The 19439-nt window shown below is 33.3% G+C and overlaps 1 protein-coding gene across 21 annotated transcripts in view; it reads right to left on the bottom strand.

The window, feature by feature from the left end:
• Positions 1-914: 914 nt before the first annotated feature.
• The window catches only part of LOC6650532 (tropomyosin-2), a 29874-nt gene continuing 11349 nt past the window's right edge, over positions 915-19439 (bottom strand). For 3 of the 21 annotated variants that reach the window (XM_023180219.2, XM_047009606.1, XM_023180220.2), the window contains 7 exons: positions 16722-16855; positions 16429-16546; positions 10041-10111; positions 9567-9642; positions 7854-7916; positions 6313-6382; positions 5153-5805 (listed from right to left, as the gene is read on the bottom strand). In XM_023180219.2, coding sequence (XP_023035987.1) covers positions 5723-5805; positions 6313-6382; positions 7854-7916; positions 9567-9642; positions 10041-10111; positions 16429-16546; positions 16722-16855 — 615 coding nt within the window. In that variant the 3' untranslated portion in view covers positions 5153-5722. Of the gene's footprint in view, positions 1209-1251; positions 1704-3033; positions 3855-5152; positions 5806-6312; positions 6383-7853; positions 7917-9340; positions 9404-9566; positions 9643-10040; positions 10112-10664; positions 10736-14521; positions 15141-16428; positions 16547-16721; positions 16856-19439 lie in introns of those variants that run through there. The other 18 variants (XM_023180218.2, XM_023180212.2, XM_023180216.2 and 15 more) reach the window with 16 other exon arrangements.

Below are 19439 nucleotides of genomic sequence, written 5' to 3'. Positions count from 1 at the left end.
CTATAGATAAAAGAAAAGTTACAACAAAAAACCTGCAATGGTATCCAACCTTCGGCGCGGACCTCTGGTTCGCTTTATTTAGTGGCACTTCGCAAATAGTTTTAACGTTGAAGATACATGGTACGGTTATTGCAATTCTGGAGTTCTTTATCGAAGTCTGCTGATGATAGAACTGATTTGGTTGAAATGGCTATACAAACAACATGCTCACCTTTTTGTGTCGCCTATGAAAAAAAATTCTTAAAAGTGGTGGCCTAAATAAGGTTTATGTTATATTTTAAGAAAATAGTAACAAGTTTTTCATATTAAACTCTTGTATCCCTTGAATTAGAAAAATGAAAGACAACATTTTTTTTTCAAATGTTATATGCAAAAGAGTTTTTCAGTTTTATTTTTTTTTTTATCATAAAAATATATGTTATAATAAATCGCGCAATGATTGAGAAAATGAATGCTTTACATACATTATAAAAATTTGCTTTTATTTTTAGGTTTTTTTCATAGAATTACAAAAGCTATTCCCTTTTTTTCAACATTAATATAATTAGTTTCCTTACTATTTGAATTTGAATCTCAGACAAAGGCCATAGAGAAAGTTTATTCTAGATACTTTTTCGATCTAGATGAAACTTGCAAGCAAAAATCAATTAACAAAATTAAGTAAAAATCAAAGGGGGGTTCAAGCGATTTATATTTAAGTTATATTGACTGGTGGGTTTCTTTTTTTATATATTCAGAAATTCTTAGTGCATACTGAGCTATGTAAATGGAATGTTACAATTAAGTATATGCTTTGGATATATTCTATTTGAAGCCGGAATAAATATGATCTCGAAGAAGAAAACTAAAGACTAGGCAGTTTTATGTTTTCATTTTAAATTTACACACAACTTGAATTAATGCTTCAGTTTTCATTCATTTACAAAGATTGCTAATAAAAAATTTACTTTATTTTAACAATATTTTCTTGTGTTTCTCTGTATGTGTGTGTTTGTGTTTATGGAATGTTTGTATTTTTATTTTTTGTTGTCTTTACTAAGAAGAGTTGTAAAAATTATTCACTTTGGACATTTGACTTTCTGTCCCGTCATGGTCATCATCCTTATGATCTTCTCGTGCACCGCAGACTTCTTAGTAATTGTTTAGGTCGGCATATTCCAGTTCCTGGGCAATTGTTTTGTACTTTTCCTTACCTTTGCTCACTTCATCTATGGGATGGCAGCGAAATGAAATTCAAAGAGATACATAAGGTTTTTTTACACATTTTTCTACTTTATTGCAAATATTTAGTTAGTATTTCTTATTTTCTTTTTTTCAATTAAATAAAATCGTTGAGTTAAACAAATACACAATGCGATTGTCACATGACTTTAATGCTGCGGTCAAAATAAAATCAACTCAAAAACATAATCAAAAAAAATATCTACACACAAAAATAATCGAATATAATATATCTCAAAAGGCTACAGATACAATACGCCTACGGAAAAATATCTAGGTATATATACGATATAAAGTTGTGCAGTAAATTTTTTGTTGTGTTTGTGGGTGTTGGGTAGGGTGGGAGATTCATTGTTGACCGAGCTTGTAGGCGCGGGATACCAGTGAGGGCAAAGCTTATTCCTTGAGAATAAGCTCCACGAAGGCAGTATCGAGATCGTCGCCAATATCCTTGTAACGCTCCTTCTCCAGAACAAGGTCGTCTGAAGATTCGAAGTAAAAGAAAATCATAAAACACAAAATAGAAATTAATAAAAATGAAAATCAAATGGAAATATACATAAATTAACACTCATAAATAACAAGACCTTTCCCAAAGACATAGATACACAAGGACCTAGACAAAATCATTTTGAATACTCATGATAATTACCTCACTTTGAAAAGGATTAGCGAAAGGACAGCAGCAGCAAAGGCCACAGGACGCAGCAATGGCTCTAGCTATTAAATGCAAAAATCATAAAACTTAAAAAAAAAACGGAAGAAACAAAGCGCATTTTGGTTTTTTGCAATGCTTTATAGTTAATATTTTTTTTCTGATTTTAAAACGTGCATTTAAAAAATTAAATTATTATAAAAAGCGGGGCAGCATTTGATAGCAATTGTTGTGTCTCTGATTTGGCGCAGCAGAAATGAAAAAGTGATGGAAAAGTGGGTCTAGTTTCTGGCTTAGGCTGGTGGGGCTTCGGCCTCAGCAGGAGCAGCCTCTGCAGGTGGTGCCTCCTCAGCGGGTGGTGCAGCTTCTCCTTCTGCTGCTGGGGCAGCCTCAGCTGCAGGGGCAGGTTCAGAAGCAGCGGGTGGTGCTTCCGCTTCAGCTGGTGGCGGAGCAGCTCCCTCAGCTGGTGGAGCAGGAGCTCCTTCAGCTGGTGGAGCAGCTCCCTCAGCCGCTGGGGCAGCACCCTCAGCCGCCGGGGCAGCACCCTCAGCTGCAGGAGCCGCTTCTCCTTCAACAACTGGAGCTGGCTCTGGCTCAGATCCGGGTGGTGGTGGCTCATAGTTCTTGACATATGGCACTTCAGCGCCCTCTGGCGGCAAATCGATCGAGTACTCGAATGGTGGCGGCGGTGGTGGTGGAGGTGTTGGCTCCTTTGGTGGTGGTGTTGGTTCCTTTTCAGCACCCGGTGCACCTGGCTCTCCGGGAGCACCTTCGGCACCCTCCGCAACCTCTCCACCCTCGCCGGCAGCAGCAGCCGCTGCAGCAGCCTCGGCAGCGGCCGCTTCGGCTTCGGCTCTGGCCGCTTCCATGGCAGCCAATTCTTCGGGCGTTGGTGTTGGCAATTTGGGTGTCGGTGGTTTGGGATTGCGCGGATTCCAGAATGGCTCCAGGCCCACAATCAAGTCCACAAAGGCCTCGTCGAGACTGTCGCTGACTAGGCAGTAGCGTTCTTTTTCAACAATTAGATCGTCTGATCGGATCGAAACATATATTGGGTAAAAAGCAATAAAAGTGATGGAGCGAAGGAGCGAGCGAGCGATAGAGAGAAAAAAAGATAGCATGTGTGAAAAATAAAAAGATATTGAAGAAATAAAGCGTGTGAAAGAAACGAAAAAATCATACTAAAAATGTGAAACTAAAGTTTAAAAAGATAAAGCCGGAGCAGGGCATTTATTTTGAGGGGAACGAACAAATGTTAGTTAGGAGAGTGGAGTCGGGGCGAAACACATGGAGAGAAAGATCGACGGCCACAAAATGAAGTTCAAATTTTAGGCTTGAGGGGCAGCCTCTGCGGTTGGAGGAGCCGCCTCTTCTGCGTTTGGTGGTGGAGCAGCAGCAGCTGCTTCAGCCGGAGGAGCCTCTCCGGTTGGAGGTACTGCAGCATCGGCAGGAGTTTCAGCTGTGGGAGCCGCAGCAACTGCTTCTACACCTTCAGTTGGAGCAGCTGGAGCCCCCTCTGGTGGCGGCTCTTCACCCTCAGGCACAGTTGGCAATGATGCTAGTACATCGCCCGCTTCACAATTCTTCACATACGGCACTTCAGCGCCCTCTGGTGGCAAATCGATAGCATACTCAAATGGTGGTGGCGGCGGTGGTGTTGGCTCTTTAACGGGTTCAGCAGGTACAACCTCTTCGGCAGGTGCAACCGCTTCGCCATTCGCTACGGGGGCTGCACCTTCTACACCATCTGCGCCAACATCGCCCCCGGACAAGGCAGCTTCTTCCGCTGCCGCTTGGGCTGCAGCCTTGGCGGCCTCAGCAGCTGCTATTCTAGCAAGATCCTCTTCAGTTGGCTCCGGTGTTGGTGGCTTGGGATTGCGATCATTATAGAAGGGTTCTATGCCCATCAAATCAACAAAGGTAAAGTCCAAACTATCCTCAACGAGGGCATAACGTTCTTTCTCGTTGATCAGTTCGTCTGTCATTGGCAGGGGGCAGGCAGATAGGCAGGGTGGTGGGTGGTAATTATCGAGGCAAAAAATTTTACATTAAAGCATTTTGGGTAAAGTAAAGAAGAAAAAAAAACAGTGCACCTGCTCCTAAGTAAAAGTAAGGTTAAGTAAAACAAAAGACATTGAACAACGGTAAAAAAAAAAGTAACACTGGGGAACACTGGAACAGAAACGGAAACGTAACAGATCAACAGGCCACCGCCTTCTGTGTTTTTCCTGTGAGAGTGTTGATCAGTTGTTGTTGTTGTTGTTGTTCGGGGGAAAAAGTACTTTATTTTGTGCAATTGCAGCAGCTTGTTGTAAATATATATGTATATAATAAATATATATCATATATGTTGTATATATATATATGTATATTTCATAAATATAAATAATTAATTTATATAAATTGTAAATAAATCAATTTCCTTGCCATTTGTTTTTGTCTTTAGGTGTTTTTTTTCATCGTTTACTTTTATTTCTGTTTAAAGAGAACTGTCTAAAAATGTTTGGAATGGTGGAATGGAACGCTTTTTGTGTTTTATGTGTGAATTGGCATGAAATTGAGTTGTTGTTATCTTCTGGGGCATATATAGAATGTGTGTGTGTGGAGAGAGGAGTGGGTGGGCGTGGCAACTTAAAAGTAGGCAAAATTATTACACAACGTTTTGCAAACATTTGTTGCTGTTGTTGTTTGTTTGTTTATAGTTACATGTATATAAAACAATTTTAAAACATTAGCATTATATTAATACAGTTAAGCTGGCGACAAATACAAATTAAAAAAGTATTGAAATTACGCAAAAGAAAAAATCAATGCCACAAAACGAGCTTTTTAGCTTTTTAGTTTGCTTTTTCATTGCTTTTTCTTTTTTGTGTTTGTTTAAATAAAAATGTACTTTAAATAGTTACACATATCTTTCATATATAAATAACAGCGATTGTCTTTCTATATAACTTTCAATGTTTTTTTTTCTTTTGTTTTTCTTTTTTTATTATCATATTATGATTAATATATTATTACACATAAACTAGAAGGCGGCAAATACGATTTTGTTTTCTTTTTGTTTGTCATCATCATCATAATTAATTAAATTAAAATAATAAAAATAATAAAAATAAAAAAAAATCGAAACAAAACAACAAAAGAGTAGCAAAAGCAAATTATATAAATCAATGGAAATAAAGTTCTAAAGATATATCAAAGAGAGATATATATGTATATAGGAGATATTTATATATAAATAAAGATGTGTTTTTGTATATATGTATGTAAGTAGTATTTTTATATAAATATAAGTATATTGCAACAGTTTTCAAAAGGCAACAAAGGTTTCTCTTTTTGTATTGTCTTAGAATGCAAAATGGAATCTCTCAAGGATTAGAATTTGCTCCAAACAGCTGCCAGGAGAAAATTTATGGAAAGTTTTTGTTTTGTTTTTTTTTTTTTTTTTTGGAATGCGCTTGCTACACGAATGTATTGTTTTGTTTAAATTTTTATCTCTTTTAATATACTTGATTTAACTTCATCGTCATTATCTCGGTTTTCTCTTGATCTTCATCGTCGTCTTCGTCTACTAACTTCATTTTGCTTAACTGCTTCTCTTTGAGTTAATGCAGAAAGTTCTGCCTCAGAATGTTTGTGTGTGTATGTGTGTGTGTGTTTTGAATGTAAATGTAGAATGTGTGTGTGTCTGTGTGTGTGTGTTTTTCTAGTATCTTAGATTTTCATATGGTAAGCGCCAGTCGTGTGTGTGTGTGTATTTGACGTCTCAAAGCAGGCAGTTTTTCATTTTAGTGTAATTCACATAAAGCAAATTTTTCTCATCAAATTTCCTCTCTCTCTGTCTCTTTACATGTTTTGAATGTCATGTAAGGTGGCTTCCATTTCCTCCTGCAGCAGTTTATTCTTGCCCCGCTCATTCAGCAAGTCATCTGATGGTGTAAATTTCAGTGTGTGTGTGTGTGTGTTTGGGGGTGTAATTTTTGGAGGCATAGATCGGCGGCATGCAACATAATTTTGTTTTATTTAATAAACAATTAGGGCAAGGGGGACGAGCGAGCGGGCGAGCGAGCAGGTTGGCGTTTTTTTTTTTTTTTTTTGGCGTTCGGTGGGTTAAGCACAACAACAAATTATTGAGATATGAAAAAATAAATAAAATGGTTAAACAATAAATCAAATGAAAAATAAAAACATAGTAAATTACTTATATGTACATCAAAGTGGGAATCAAGATAGGTAAAAACAAATAATTATATTTTTTGGCCCTTTAACTAAATGAAAAATATCTACTTAAACTATATAAATTCAATAAATTTACTCTTTTTTTCTATTTGTTTTTACTGCTACATTTTGGTCTAATAAAATTAAAATCGAAATTCTTTTTTCTTGTGTTTGTCATATTCTGTTTAATATCTGGCAAAATTCTTTAAGCGACATACCTTCGAGCCTGTCCACTTCCTTCTGCAATTTCTGAACGGAACGTTCAGCGAATTCAGCGCGTGCCTCAGCCTAGATGAAGAGTTAAATATAGATAGAATATATATTAATTAAACATATTTTAAATAAGTAACGTTCAAAGCAACAAAATGTGGCTACAAAAAGTCATTGACAAAGCAAAGTAAATGAAAATTTATTACTTAGCTTTCCAAGACTTTTCTTTAAGTTACTAAAAAAAAAAAAAAAAGAAAGAAAGCTTCCCAAAGTTTACTACCAAAACCAGCAGATGATGAATTGAACATGATTTATATCAAGTGTTTAATGGCGAATGAGTAAATATATACTAGTATGTGGGTTAATAATAAACAAACATTAACTTTAATTAATATAATAATTATATTTAAAATCATTCAAACGGCATTTTTCAAAATCTGCTTACAAAATGTACGATTGTCGAGAGTTTTTGTTTAGATAACAAACCTAAATTGGACAAATTAGGTAGAAAACAACAAGAAATTATGTGTATACAACATATTTACTAAAGGGGAGCGCAAATAGTAATATTCTAAGTATAAAAGAGGGCGGGCGGGCGGGGTAGGTAGGTGGTAATGGAAGACGAATCCAATATACTGTGTATATAGAACATCATATATAGATGCGGCCGACTTACAGTATCAACATTTAATTTGAACTGTATGAGCTCCTGTTCATAATACTTTTGATTTTCGCGTGCCTAAACAAGAAGAAACATCATGAAAACAAAAAAATAAAACACAAACAACAATAACGTACATAATGTTTGTAAAAGAAAGTATATAATAGACATTAACTTGATATATGTAAGTAAATTGTTTATGTATCTGGAGTGTAATTTGTTTATGGTTTTGTGTCTGTGTGTGCGCTTTTTTTTTTTTTTTTTTTTTTTGGATATACATATATATAAAATATCTACCGAACTTTTATTTTGTGTCATTAATTTTTGGTATTAAAACATTTTTGCTCTACAAGAAAAGTAACACAAATTTAATTACATAGTTTTTCAAGTTACATATTCGAGGAGTTTTGCAATCCAATGCACAAAAAGTTGTTTTCAATTTTGAACAGAAATGTACACAACACACAACACAAGAGTCTCTTCTTCTTCTTCTTTCTTCAAAAGATTTATTTGGCCCCCAACATAAATGTACGTTATTATTATATATTATCATATTTAGTTCATTTAAGTCTTAGTCCAATTGATGTTTGGCCTAAGGATGAAGTTTGTGTTTTATTTGATTTTTTTCTGGTCTGATTTAATTTTTTCTTGTTTATGAGAAAGGAAAAAAAAGAAAATATTAATTGTCGAAATAGTTTTTTTTTGTCGACTATGTACAATTAATTTAAAATTGAGAATAACGTTTTTGTGGAATTCAATATTTTCTTTTCTTTTCAAGGGGTTTTTGTTTGTATTAGTAACAATATAGCAATAAGCGTTTATTTCACCAACACCAACAGAGACCATTGTCACCATTATATTCATGTATATATCTCTCGATTTCTTTACCTCTTTTAGAGAATGATCCAAAACTTTGATTTGCGTTTCAAAGGTTTCCTCTTTTTGTGTGGCCTAAGTTTGGTTCGTTTTTGGTGTGGGCAGGCAACAAAAAATTCGTGTGGTTATTAGCGCAACAAAAACACACATAATTAAATTAAATAATTAGGAAATTAAAAACATGCAGGCAGCAGTAGTTGGTCAAGGATGTGTGTCAAGGATAGTTCAGTTCATCCAGTTGGCAATTTAGCAAGCGAACACAGACAGCGCAATTAACAAAAAAAAGTTTATATGAAAGTAAAATAGAAAAATTGTATTAATTAGTAAATTATGATTCAAATATAATTCAATGTCAATATGTTCTTTAATGTCGGTAGACATTTTATAAATATAAAACTTTGCACTTAGTTAGTAAAAAAAAAAAAGACAGTGAACTTTTCAGTTTTAGACTTTTTTTTTGTGTTGTGATAACAGGAATGCAATCATATTCATTGCAGATTTATTTAAATTTAGTCAACAGAATGAGGTCTAGGAAATTATTGTGAAATTCCGAATTTCCGAACAGCAAGTATACACTAATTAAAATATTAAATTACTCGGATTCATCTTAAAGTTATGAACGAATGTGAATTTCTACCTCTTCTCTTTTAACACGGCACAAACCTCAACCTTACAGAATTGAATATATATATTAAATATATATAAATTTAGGAACATCCAATAAATTATGTTTTCTTTAAAAAGAGTTACTTATTTAAGGAAATTTGAACCATTAATAAGTTTAGATCGTATACAAATGTTAGAATCTTCTTTTTAAATAAAATAGTCATTTACGAATAGTCATATATTCTGATCATAAATGTAGGGAGGAAATGTCATTATAGTCACAACTCCTCTTGATGAGTGGGAAGAAGGGATCTTCTTTTAATCAGATTTGACTCCTTTTAAAGTCATAATTTTAATCTTTCACGGCAATAGCTTTAAATTATATTATTCGAGGTCTCAAATACTCTCAATGCGATTCATTAAAACAATCTTTTAACTGTTGCCAAACTTTCTATCAAAAAAAATCAAAATCTATGATCATCTGTATTAAAGTATTCTCGATTCTAAATTATTCACAACTAGTTTGAAGAGAATCTGATAGTGTAGCTTTGAAGGGTTAGCTCATTTCATTGATTTAAATGAGTTAATTTTTAAATTTCATCATCATTTGTTGCATTCCTGTTAATCAAAACGTATTTTTCGTCAATCAATGGGCGGTCTTGTGCGCCTAGAGAAATTGAAAATTGTTGATGAAAAAAAAAGGGTTAACAAAAACAACAACAACATTTGAAAAAGAAAGGAAAAAAATAACGCATATATATATATTTTTTTTTTGAAGTAATAATAATCGCTGGCTTGGTTTCTGTAACTGGGGAATTTCTTCTTTTTTTTCTTTTTTGCCACATTTTTTAAATTTTTTGGCATTGTTTCGTTTTTTTTTTTTTGTGATCTACCTCCTTTAGACGAGTGTTGAGGGTCTTGATTTGGTTCTTGTACTCTTCCTCACGTTGGTTGGCCTATAATTATTGTTGTTGTTTTTTGTTTTTTTCGAGGGTAAAGTAATGAACGGGGTTTGGAATTCATTTAGATAGATGTATTAACAAAATTAATATTGTAATGGTTTTTTTTTTTGTAATAGTAATTGTAATGAATGTTTTTAGTTTAATATTGAATACTGACCTTTTCCTCAGACACTTCCAGGGACTTCAAGTTGTTACCAACAACACGGAGTTCTTCCTCAAGCTCCACGATTTTGCTAAAGAGATGAAATATTCATTGTTAGTCATTGCAAAATATTTATATTAATAACAAAATATGTAAACGCTTCTCATGCAATTGTTGAATATATAATTTTGTTTATACGCAATTTTATTTGTGGTTTCGTTACTGTCAACACTTGAGAGCAAAGCCTTTCGTTACTTCAATCATGACTTGACCAAAAAACAATTTATTATGAAGGTCTTTGCTCAAGTGAGATTTCACTTTTTTACGCTCTGTTATGGATATTTATAAACTTTGAAAAATTATAAATAAAATTGTTTTTCTTTTTTTTTTTGGTGGCTTGCGTATGAAAACAAAAGAGACATATGATTCAACATAATGTTAGTATTTGAAACAATGTGCAGAGAAGGGCGCGCGCGACTTTTAACAAACCTTTCGCTGAGCTCAACTTTTTCCTCGGAACGTTCCAGATCCTGTTCCATGAGTACTAGTTTTCTGGCAACCTTCAGAGTGAGTGTCAGGATCGAGCGCGGTCAGGGTTAGATTAGCATTTGGGTTTTTGTTTTAGAGCACAGAGATAGCAAAAAACACACACACACAAAAACGCAACGGGCAAATGGGCAGCAATATGGAAAAATGTTAAATTTTTTAGTTAAAGAGCATTTAATATTTTTATTAAAGGTGGCTAAAAGAAAAAACAAAAATGTGAATTTCTGTGCACATGATTTGTTGATCAAATGTGAATGACCTTCAGGAGTTCTAAACTAGTTAGATACACATGCCATACGTATTATTTAAAGTATTCACATTTTTATTTTTTGTTTTTAACCAAATTTGATAAATGCAAAAAGCTAGCTAGCTGGAACAAGAACTATATGAAAACTATAAAAACAAAGGAAATTGTCTTTTGAGGTTAGGTTATTGTTTTTGTTTAACATAACTTATTAACTATTTAGGAACAAGTTGTGTTGTTGCAAGGTGGGTGGGGGCGCGGTGGCGGGTAAGCAACAAACAGCTTTAACACAACAATTTATAATTAATTTTCTTTAAACGTACTTTTCACCCTGTTCGGCACGTTCTTCGGCACGCTCCAAATCAGCTTCAACCATGGCCAATTTACGGGCAACCTTTTAGATGTTTATGGTTCGTATTTTGGTATTGTAATTGTACAGTATTTTATACATATATGTGTATATATATAGAGAAACAGATTGGAAAATACAGTCATCACACATCACCACATCGGATTTTGGTTTTTGTATAGAGAACATAGAAAATGCGTTAATATTGTTTGATTTTTGGTATTTTTGTTTGCGGAACATCAAATGTTAATCAAAAGCCAAAGAACATAGCAAAGGGGATTAGGCTTATTATATTTTTGATTTATGAGTGGCTCAGTTTGAAAAGCCCTTAATATCTATACTCTTGCAGAGGGTATAACCAAATGATTGTTAGATTTCTGACTTTCAAGTTTTAAACAAGAAAAACATTCAAACTTGGTTTTAGAATCTGTCATAACGTCTCTTTCAGCAGGCCAACCCTACTAGATCTGCTGACATTACGGATCTAGACAGGAAAAAAGTCGACGTCAAAACGGAAAAACGTTCTGAAAACTCAAAATATTGTGGAGTTTTTTCTATTTCTTAATGAGAAGGTGTTATACAATTCTGAATTGAAGGATATAACCAAAATTAAATAATAGGAAAAGGTAGACAAACTTCTCAAAGTCGAATCCATTATTTTATAAGAATTCACTGTGGGCTCCATTTCTTTAGATTTCAAATTATATGAACGGACATTCTGTAGGAGCTAAAAGCTAAGAACATGTAAAAAAAAGTCAGGATTGTAAGCTTGCAATCTTGCAATTCCCAAGTAGTTTTAGCGTTGAATACCCGCTATGGCCATTGCAATTCGAGGGTTCTTTAGCCAATATTACTGCTGATAGAACTGAGTGGTTCTTGAACTAGTTGGACAGAGAACTTGTTAAACTTTCTGTGCTGCCTTTAAAATAATCTTTTTTTTTTAAATACAAGGTTTGACTTAAAATTCAAAAAGGTTGTAATCTTAACAGAAATAAGAACTGTATTTTACCATTTTAACTGAGCCCACAATTTGTTCAAATATTAAACTTAAAAAACGTCAAATTAAACTGCAAGAGTATTTAAAAGTCGGCATGCCGAAATTAACTTACAATCTTAGTACATATATTTTGTTTTCTTTAGTATAAACAAATGAATGAATTGTTAATTTTTGTTTTGGTGTATTTTTATTGTGCTTTAAAAGTGTTTTGTCATTGTTTCATAAAAATTTGTGCTTATACGCGGCATGTGTCTTATGAATACATTTGAATAATCAACCTAAAGGAAGCAAATATCTTTGAAAAAAAAAACATATTGCAATTTCCACAAAAAAACAAATGTTGTAAAAGTTTATAAAAATATTAAAAGTAAAGCATATTGTTTCTTTCCCATTCGATTGTTGTGCATTCTCTTAAACTGTTTTATCTATTTTGGAAAACGGAAATAAACTTACAAAATCAACAAATTTGTTTCATTAATCTCCCACAAAAGCTTTCAAGAGGAAATCATAAACGTATAAATTATTTTTGGGCAGCATATTACCAAATATTGACCAAGCCAAATGGCAAAACGTTTATGGCTTTTAATTACAATAAAATGTAGAGAATTAATTTCCTGTCTTTATGTCTCTTTACTCATATGCAAATATCGGTTAAAAATTTCAACTGGAAGCGCCTCGGTTAATGAGTCACTAAACGTAAATGCAATGCCAATCTTCCTCCATAACTTGGAAAGTAGACATCGTCATCACATATGTACATATATGTATATGTATTTTTTTAAAGAAAAATTGCCTAAAAAAGAGAGTCAAGCTGAGTCATATTGTATGCTATAAGGTCATCGCATTTGATTCATTCGCATTCATTTCAATTATCCAACGACGATTTGGTAAACAGTTTTTTAGCTGCTTATGTCATGAGGGAGAGTAGGAAATAGGCATAAAGGGTCTTGGACTCTCCCCAATAGGCTAAATGAAATGCATGACGTTCCAGTTTAAAGCTTTTTTTGTTCTCTTCCTTATCGAACAAGAATAATGCTAAACAAACTTTGCTACAATTTTTTTTGCTGCTTCTTGGCTTTTTCTCTTTCTATCAATTTCTCCTTCTCCCTTTTCCTTCTTTTGATTTTGACTTGTCATTTTCCAGTGAAAAGATAACACAACCTGGATAGGAGAAGGTGCGGGCAGGGCTAACAGCTTCTTATCTATTTGTCGCCGGCAATTACAGTTTATCAATAGCTTTAGCTTTTGTTGCTCCCCTCGATTTGATTGACGTGCGAAACACGTAAGCATTATAAAAACTGTTCAGAAAGTCCCAGATGGGCATAATAGAAATTTCAAATCAATGAAATTCTCTATGCTTAAATCAAATTGGTGAGAACTTTTTTCAATCTATTAATAATTAGATAATAATAATAGTAATATATCCATATGTAATATATGTAGATATATAAAAAATTGCTCAGTTCTTCAGAATAAAGAACTTAATATTTCTCGAAAGAGCTTTATATAGTTAATAATTTGTTTTAATAAATAAACTTGGGACTACTAAAGTTTAGGTTGCATTACGGAGACGTAGACCTGGTTTAGTCTGGCGCCGGAAATTTATAATACCTAGCGGACCTTACCTTAAAGGTAAAAACTCAGGTGCTTATGTCTCGCAGTCGCCAACGCTGGACAATCATATAGGAGACGGTGGAGAGTTTCGTGGGCATTTCCTGCAAGTTTTTTTTACTTTAAAGTGACTTGTAACCATCTTGATTTTTTCTCTTTCTGAATACTAAATAAATTAGTCGTGTCAATTAAATATTTGGTTTTATAAATCTTCAACTTATATAGAGACCCTATTAAGATAGAAAGACTTATTTGACGCAAGCAATCAAATATAACAAAAACTCTTCCAACTAATCTAATTCGATGTATGTCAAATATCTGTCTATCTATATATCTGTAATGTATCTCTACATCTGTATCTATTTATCATGTATCTGTACTATCTACTCTATCCTATCTATCCATTTATCTATCTATTATCTATCCTAACTCAAACTATTTTCGTTACCCCCTAAGTATGCACAACAATCCAAAATATTTAAGATCCAAAAAAAAATATCTCTCATTTGTTATGCTGCGAATCATTTGTTATACATATATAATTAAATATATGTATGTACATATTTTTATAAACTTTATTGCAAAAATTAATTGTTATATATATATTTGTATATTAAGTGTTTTGCTTTTTGTTTTGTGTTTGTTTTTTATTGTGGGAGGGTTAATTATATGCAATATTTATATATTTATAATTACATTATCGACCAATCGACTTGTCAAATGGAAGAGTTCTTTATAGTTCTTTTTTTTGTTTTTTAGAATTTGTTTACGCTTTACACATTTGTTGATTATATATAATAAATATATATTAATTTGAACAAAGAGATAAACGAAAAATGATAGAAAAGCAAGGCAAAATATCCAATTGACCAAACCAAATATAAATATATATATAGAGCATTGGATTACATATAATAAAAATTTTAGATAGAATTTTGCGATATGTTTAAATATTTATAATATTTTATGTTTGTTTTTTTTTTTTTGTGTTTCTTTGCTCCCTTTGGGCGTTTTACATAAGACACATTTTGTTTTTGTTGTTAACAATTATATCGAAAATTTGGATATACAATTTGATAGCAGTTCTTTTTTTGTTTCTTGGGGTATATAGTAAAGATATATACATAAATACAATAAATCGACTAATACAGCAGTTAATCTCCATATTTATATATTGCATCATTAAAACAGGCGACATGCCAAGTGTTTGTTTTTTTGCTAAGTTTTTAAATCTATAGCTAGCTGCCAAGCATCACTATTAACATCATCATCATCATCATGGTAATCATCATCAATATCAACGACTTTAAGCACAAATTTCTAAACTTTGTCAGATCTGTGTGTGTGTTTTTTTTTTTGAGGGGAGGAAAGGAAGGAACACCCAAAGTGATTCCTGTGCCAAGTTTACTTCATTTTAGAAAGAATTTCATTATTCATACATTCATTCGTTTGGCATAGAAATCAGATCAAGTATCGTTAGTCTGACCGTTATTGTTGTGTTCGGTTGATTTTGGATTTGTGGAAGATAAAGTTGACGTTTCTTCACCAACAGCAGCAGCAGCAATAGTACTAGTTGCGTTATTGTTGTTGTTGTTGGTGGTTGTTGTTATTGTTGTCGGTGTGATTTCATTAATATTAGATGAATTTTTACTATTGTTGCTGTTGTTATTATTATTATTATTGTTGTTGCTTAAATTAATATTTAAATTGGTTTTTAGCTGCACCTCATCGTATTTCTTGTCAGCCTCCTCAGCAAGGAAACGTGCTTCCTTCAATTGATTCTCAAGAGCGTCCATGCGTTCTTCATCGGCAAGGGCGCGATTCTCAAGAATCTTACGAGCACTATATGTATACATATATATGCAGATCACAAGGATCACACAATGTTGAGACCATGCCCATAGAAGACAGTGACCAAGTGGTTAATCCGATGATATTGTCATATAAGTTGGCATTTTGGTACAGCCCAAAAGATTAAGTAAGTTGTGTGAATCATTCGACGTCATCATCCACATAGTAAGTTGTTGTTGTTGTTGTAGAGTGTGTAGAGGAGTTGTTGTTGTTGAAGTTGTTTGGTTGATTGGTGGTTGTTGTTGTTGTTATGATATACACACACACACACACATACGCATAGTGAGATAGATATAGAATTGTACATAGATATTTTGTTGTTGTTGTTGTCGTGTGTGTATATATTGTTTGTTGAGATAGAAAGAGAAACAGGAATATTGTTTGTTGCTTCTTTAGTTAAATTTCGCAGTTGAATATTTTTTTGTTGTTTCGACAGCAATAAATTATACAAATAGTATTACAAAATGGTATGAATAGAAAGAAAAGAGAAGAGGCAGGGCCAGAAAAAGAGCTGAATCAATGCTTATTGAAAATGATTGAGTATCGATTGATTAAAGTTGAAATATTTTAATCAAGATTTGAAGGCATTAATTATATATGCTGTTTTTAACTATAGTCATACTTTTAAACCAACTTGAACAGATAGCAGAAATCTTTGTTAGAGATATAAATTCGAAATTTAAAATACTTAAAAGTATGTTTGCTTTTGAGAGACTTTATGGAAGTTTAATAAAATTTTTAAAGATTGCAAGTATTTGAAAACTTCCAAGCTGCGTTTTAGAAGTTTTATAGATGCTTCAACGTCATATGGATAAATTTGGCGAGTCTTTTTTTAATTAATGCCGCATTGAATTCAACTTTTCTTCCACACAATAATGGGTGATAAGAGTTGAGAGACATAATTGGAACAGCCACTAAGTAAATTGACTATTTTAAGCACATTTATCTATACATATTCATATAATACATATTTTGTACAATATTTTTTGCTTCCATCTCCAGAGATCCTTTTTGGAACGTTGCTGCGGTCGACCATTATGACACTTACAAACTATGAAGAGCTGTTTTACAATAATTATAGAAACTTAAGACTATTAATATATATATGATTTGAACGTAGTTTCAACGAAAAAGAGAGTGCACGCATATTTATACCCACAACCTGAATATTAGTATTCTCATATATGTACCAACCTAACCTCAAATATTGAAAGATAAAACCTATTAACCCTAAAGCCCTGACATAGTTTCATTGATAAATTTGTTGTGATAATTATACCTCTTCATATTTCTTATCGGCTTCTTCTGCAATTAATTTTGCTTGCGCTAATTGATTCTCCAATAGAGCTACTTTGTCATCTTCCATATTTGTGCGATTTTCAAGAGCTTTTCGTATCCTAAATTCGATGGGCAAAAGCATTTAAATGTATATAACATATAACTTGAACTTAGAAGGGAATATGTTTGATATATTTAAGCTGTATAGACTTATGGTTAAAAATATATATATTTATGTGTAAACAAGGGAAAAATGGTTTCAAGAAACATAAAAAGAGAAAAACAAATACTAACCGTTCGCTCTCATCGGCGGCTTGAGAAGCTTCCGACAGCTTGGCTGTGGCGGAACCCAAACGCTCCTCAGAACGTTCCAAGTCTTCTTCGAGCAATTGAATGCGACGGTTCAAGGCAGCGACCTCAGATTCAGCCTATAAGTTAGAAAATATGGCATATGGCATATACGAATATAGATTTAGATAATAATAATAATGACTTAATAAGACTTAAACTTAATATATAAACTAAGTGATTTATTCTATGTCAAGAAATTATTTGCTACGTTTTTTTTTTTGCTTTCTTTCTGTTTTTGTATGGGAAATCTTTCTAAACTCTCTAACTAAGCGTTTTCTCTCTTTTTCGTTTGCCCTAAATTTCATAAAGTCGACCACAGTTTTTGGATTCCATCTGAAAATATATATAATTAAAGGTCTTCCTTGTGTTCCATTTGATTGTTATTGTTGTTGTTTGTCTAAACAAAGCCAATTGAGAGTTTCCCCTAGCAATTAAAAAGCGGAAAATATTTGACATTGACGACGCCGCCGCTAATGAAAAGCGAAAATGAAAACGCCCAAAAATGGTTGTCAAATTATATTGAATAAAATGAAACTAAAAATTCAAAACCAAATATGGTTGCAAGGTAGTCCACCCAGTCCAATGACTGATATGGGGATATCAACTTGACCAAAGACGACAACGAGCCTAGAATAGAACGAGTCGTAAAAGTATCGTGTGATAATGAACTGAGCGCGCTTGTTGGCTTACGTCATCGACCAACTAACCAACCAGCCAACAGACCATCAGAAGCAGAAGCGTACGATAAACGTTAAAAAGCGTTTCAAATTGCGGGAGCTTTCCAAAAAAAAAAAAAAGTTGAAGTTGGAGTTGAGTTTCGTTTCGTTTACGTTTTATGGCCAAAAAAAGAGAAGGTGGTGGAAGGCATAGACACAATGTTTTTGTGAGGGTGTGAGGGTCGGATCGGTTTGAATCGTTGCGAACAAGTTATATTGTATGGCACTGTATTCGTTGTTTCCTTCCCCTCTCTCTCTCTTTCTCTCTCTAAGTATTTGAACTCATTAACCAAAATAAATGTATGCGAAAGAAAGGCCACAAAAGAAAAACAAGTTCCAGAGTCAAAAATTTTGGAATTTGTGTGTGGTGTGTGTTATGTTGAGTATGTGTATGAAAAATGACCGGCAAAATGCAAGAGACAATCCAAAAAAATACTAAAAATATGGAGATACCAATTCGGATATATCCGAAAAGTCATGAACATGCAAAAGTTTAACCAAAAAAAATTGTTGACGGCTTAGTCACGCACACCTTGAATATTGTTTCTCTCCCTCACTCTTATTTTGTGATCGAATTGCCGTGGCAACGAAATAAAACTAACGACAACCAGAAAGAAGGAAAAATATATAAACCATAGTCCCAATCCAAGACCCAATAGGGCGTGTATACACTGGGCAAAACAAATGTTTGAGTACAAATTATGGCTTCAAAGTATTGAATGCGATTTAGACTTTACTTATCACCTAAAAAACAATGACGTTTAAGATACAACCTAACTTCGAATTAAAATTTCTACCTTAGTAATTTTGATGTGTTTTTTTTACTCATTTTTAATTACAAACCAACCGAAAATGTTTTCCCTATGTAAATTAACTTGTAAAACAGCAAAAAGATGTTCTACCAAGCGGAAAATATAGTTTTATTTGACTGAAAATGGGAAAACTTGGACTGACAGAGAGAGGAGAGAGAGAGAGTAGAGCAAATGGCGTCATGTGTGGTAATCTTTAAATTACGACACACTCTCATCAATCGTCTCGTACAAAATGAAAATAGAAGAAGAAATCAAAACCAATTTGTCACAATGCGCGCATTGAAATTACCAATGTTCAATTGCAAGATTGGAGAGATAAAAGAGGAGAGGGAGGAAGCTACAAAGAAAGGAAATGACAGAGGGTGAGGGTGGACTTTAAATGACATTGTAAGCAGCAACAATATAAATGTATATATTATGTTGCTTTGTTTAGAATTAACTAAAAAGAGCTCACAAAAAACAACACCAACAAAAACGAGGGGAAACACTCAAAACACGTCAATCATTTTGACAAAAGCAAAATACTGCTGATGCCTAACAAATACAGGGTTATTTACATTTCCCAAAACTTTTGAAAATATTGAATTAAATTTAACGGAGCGCTATCAATAACGGTTACGCAACAACCCTTAGAAATGATTTAAAAACTGCCTGGAAGCATAATCGTAAAGTATTTTCTCCTAGTAACGGTAAACTAATAAAAAAAAAAAAAACTTCCTTTAAGCTACAAAATTACGTCATAATGCTGTCGTTGGCGGGGGCCAAATTGTGATTTCATACATTGTCACACAGACACACACAGTCATGGACTCGCACACACAAATATGCAAGAACCCTACAACTGGCTCACACTCAATTGTCTAATTAGAATCGAATTAAGCACAAATAAAAGCCCTAGGGGCAAGCATTTTGTGCCAAAAGAAGGGAACAAAAAAAAAACCATTTATAGTTGACCATGGCGTAAAAATCATAATTAATCGAATTTAGAACACCGCTAGGCTAAACGATATTCCAGTGACGGTTTTTTTTTTTTTGAAGATTTCTTTTCTGCTTCTTTTTTGTTTCTTCTTTTTATATGCTAATGTTTGCGTTTAGCAGAAGATAAAATTCAAAAGAAAGAGAAAAACAACCTT

The sequence above is a fragment of the Drosophila willistoni genome, chromosome 3R (assembly GCF_018902025.1).
Source record: "Drosophila willistoni isolate 14030-0811.24 chromosome 3R, UCI_dwil_1.1, whole genome shotgun sequence".
In the NCBI taxonomy this organism is placed as follows: Eukaryota; Metazoa; Arthropoda; class Insecta; order Diptera; family Drosophilidae; genus Drosophila; species Drosophila willistoni.
This window is presented reverse-complemented; position numbering and strand designations above follow the sequence as displayed.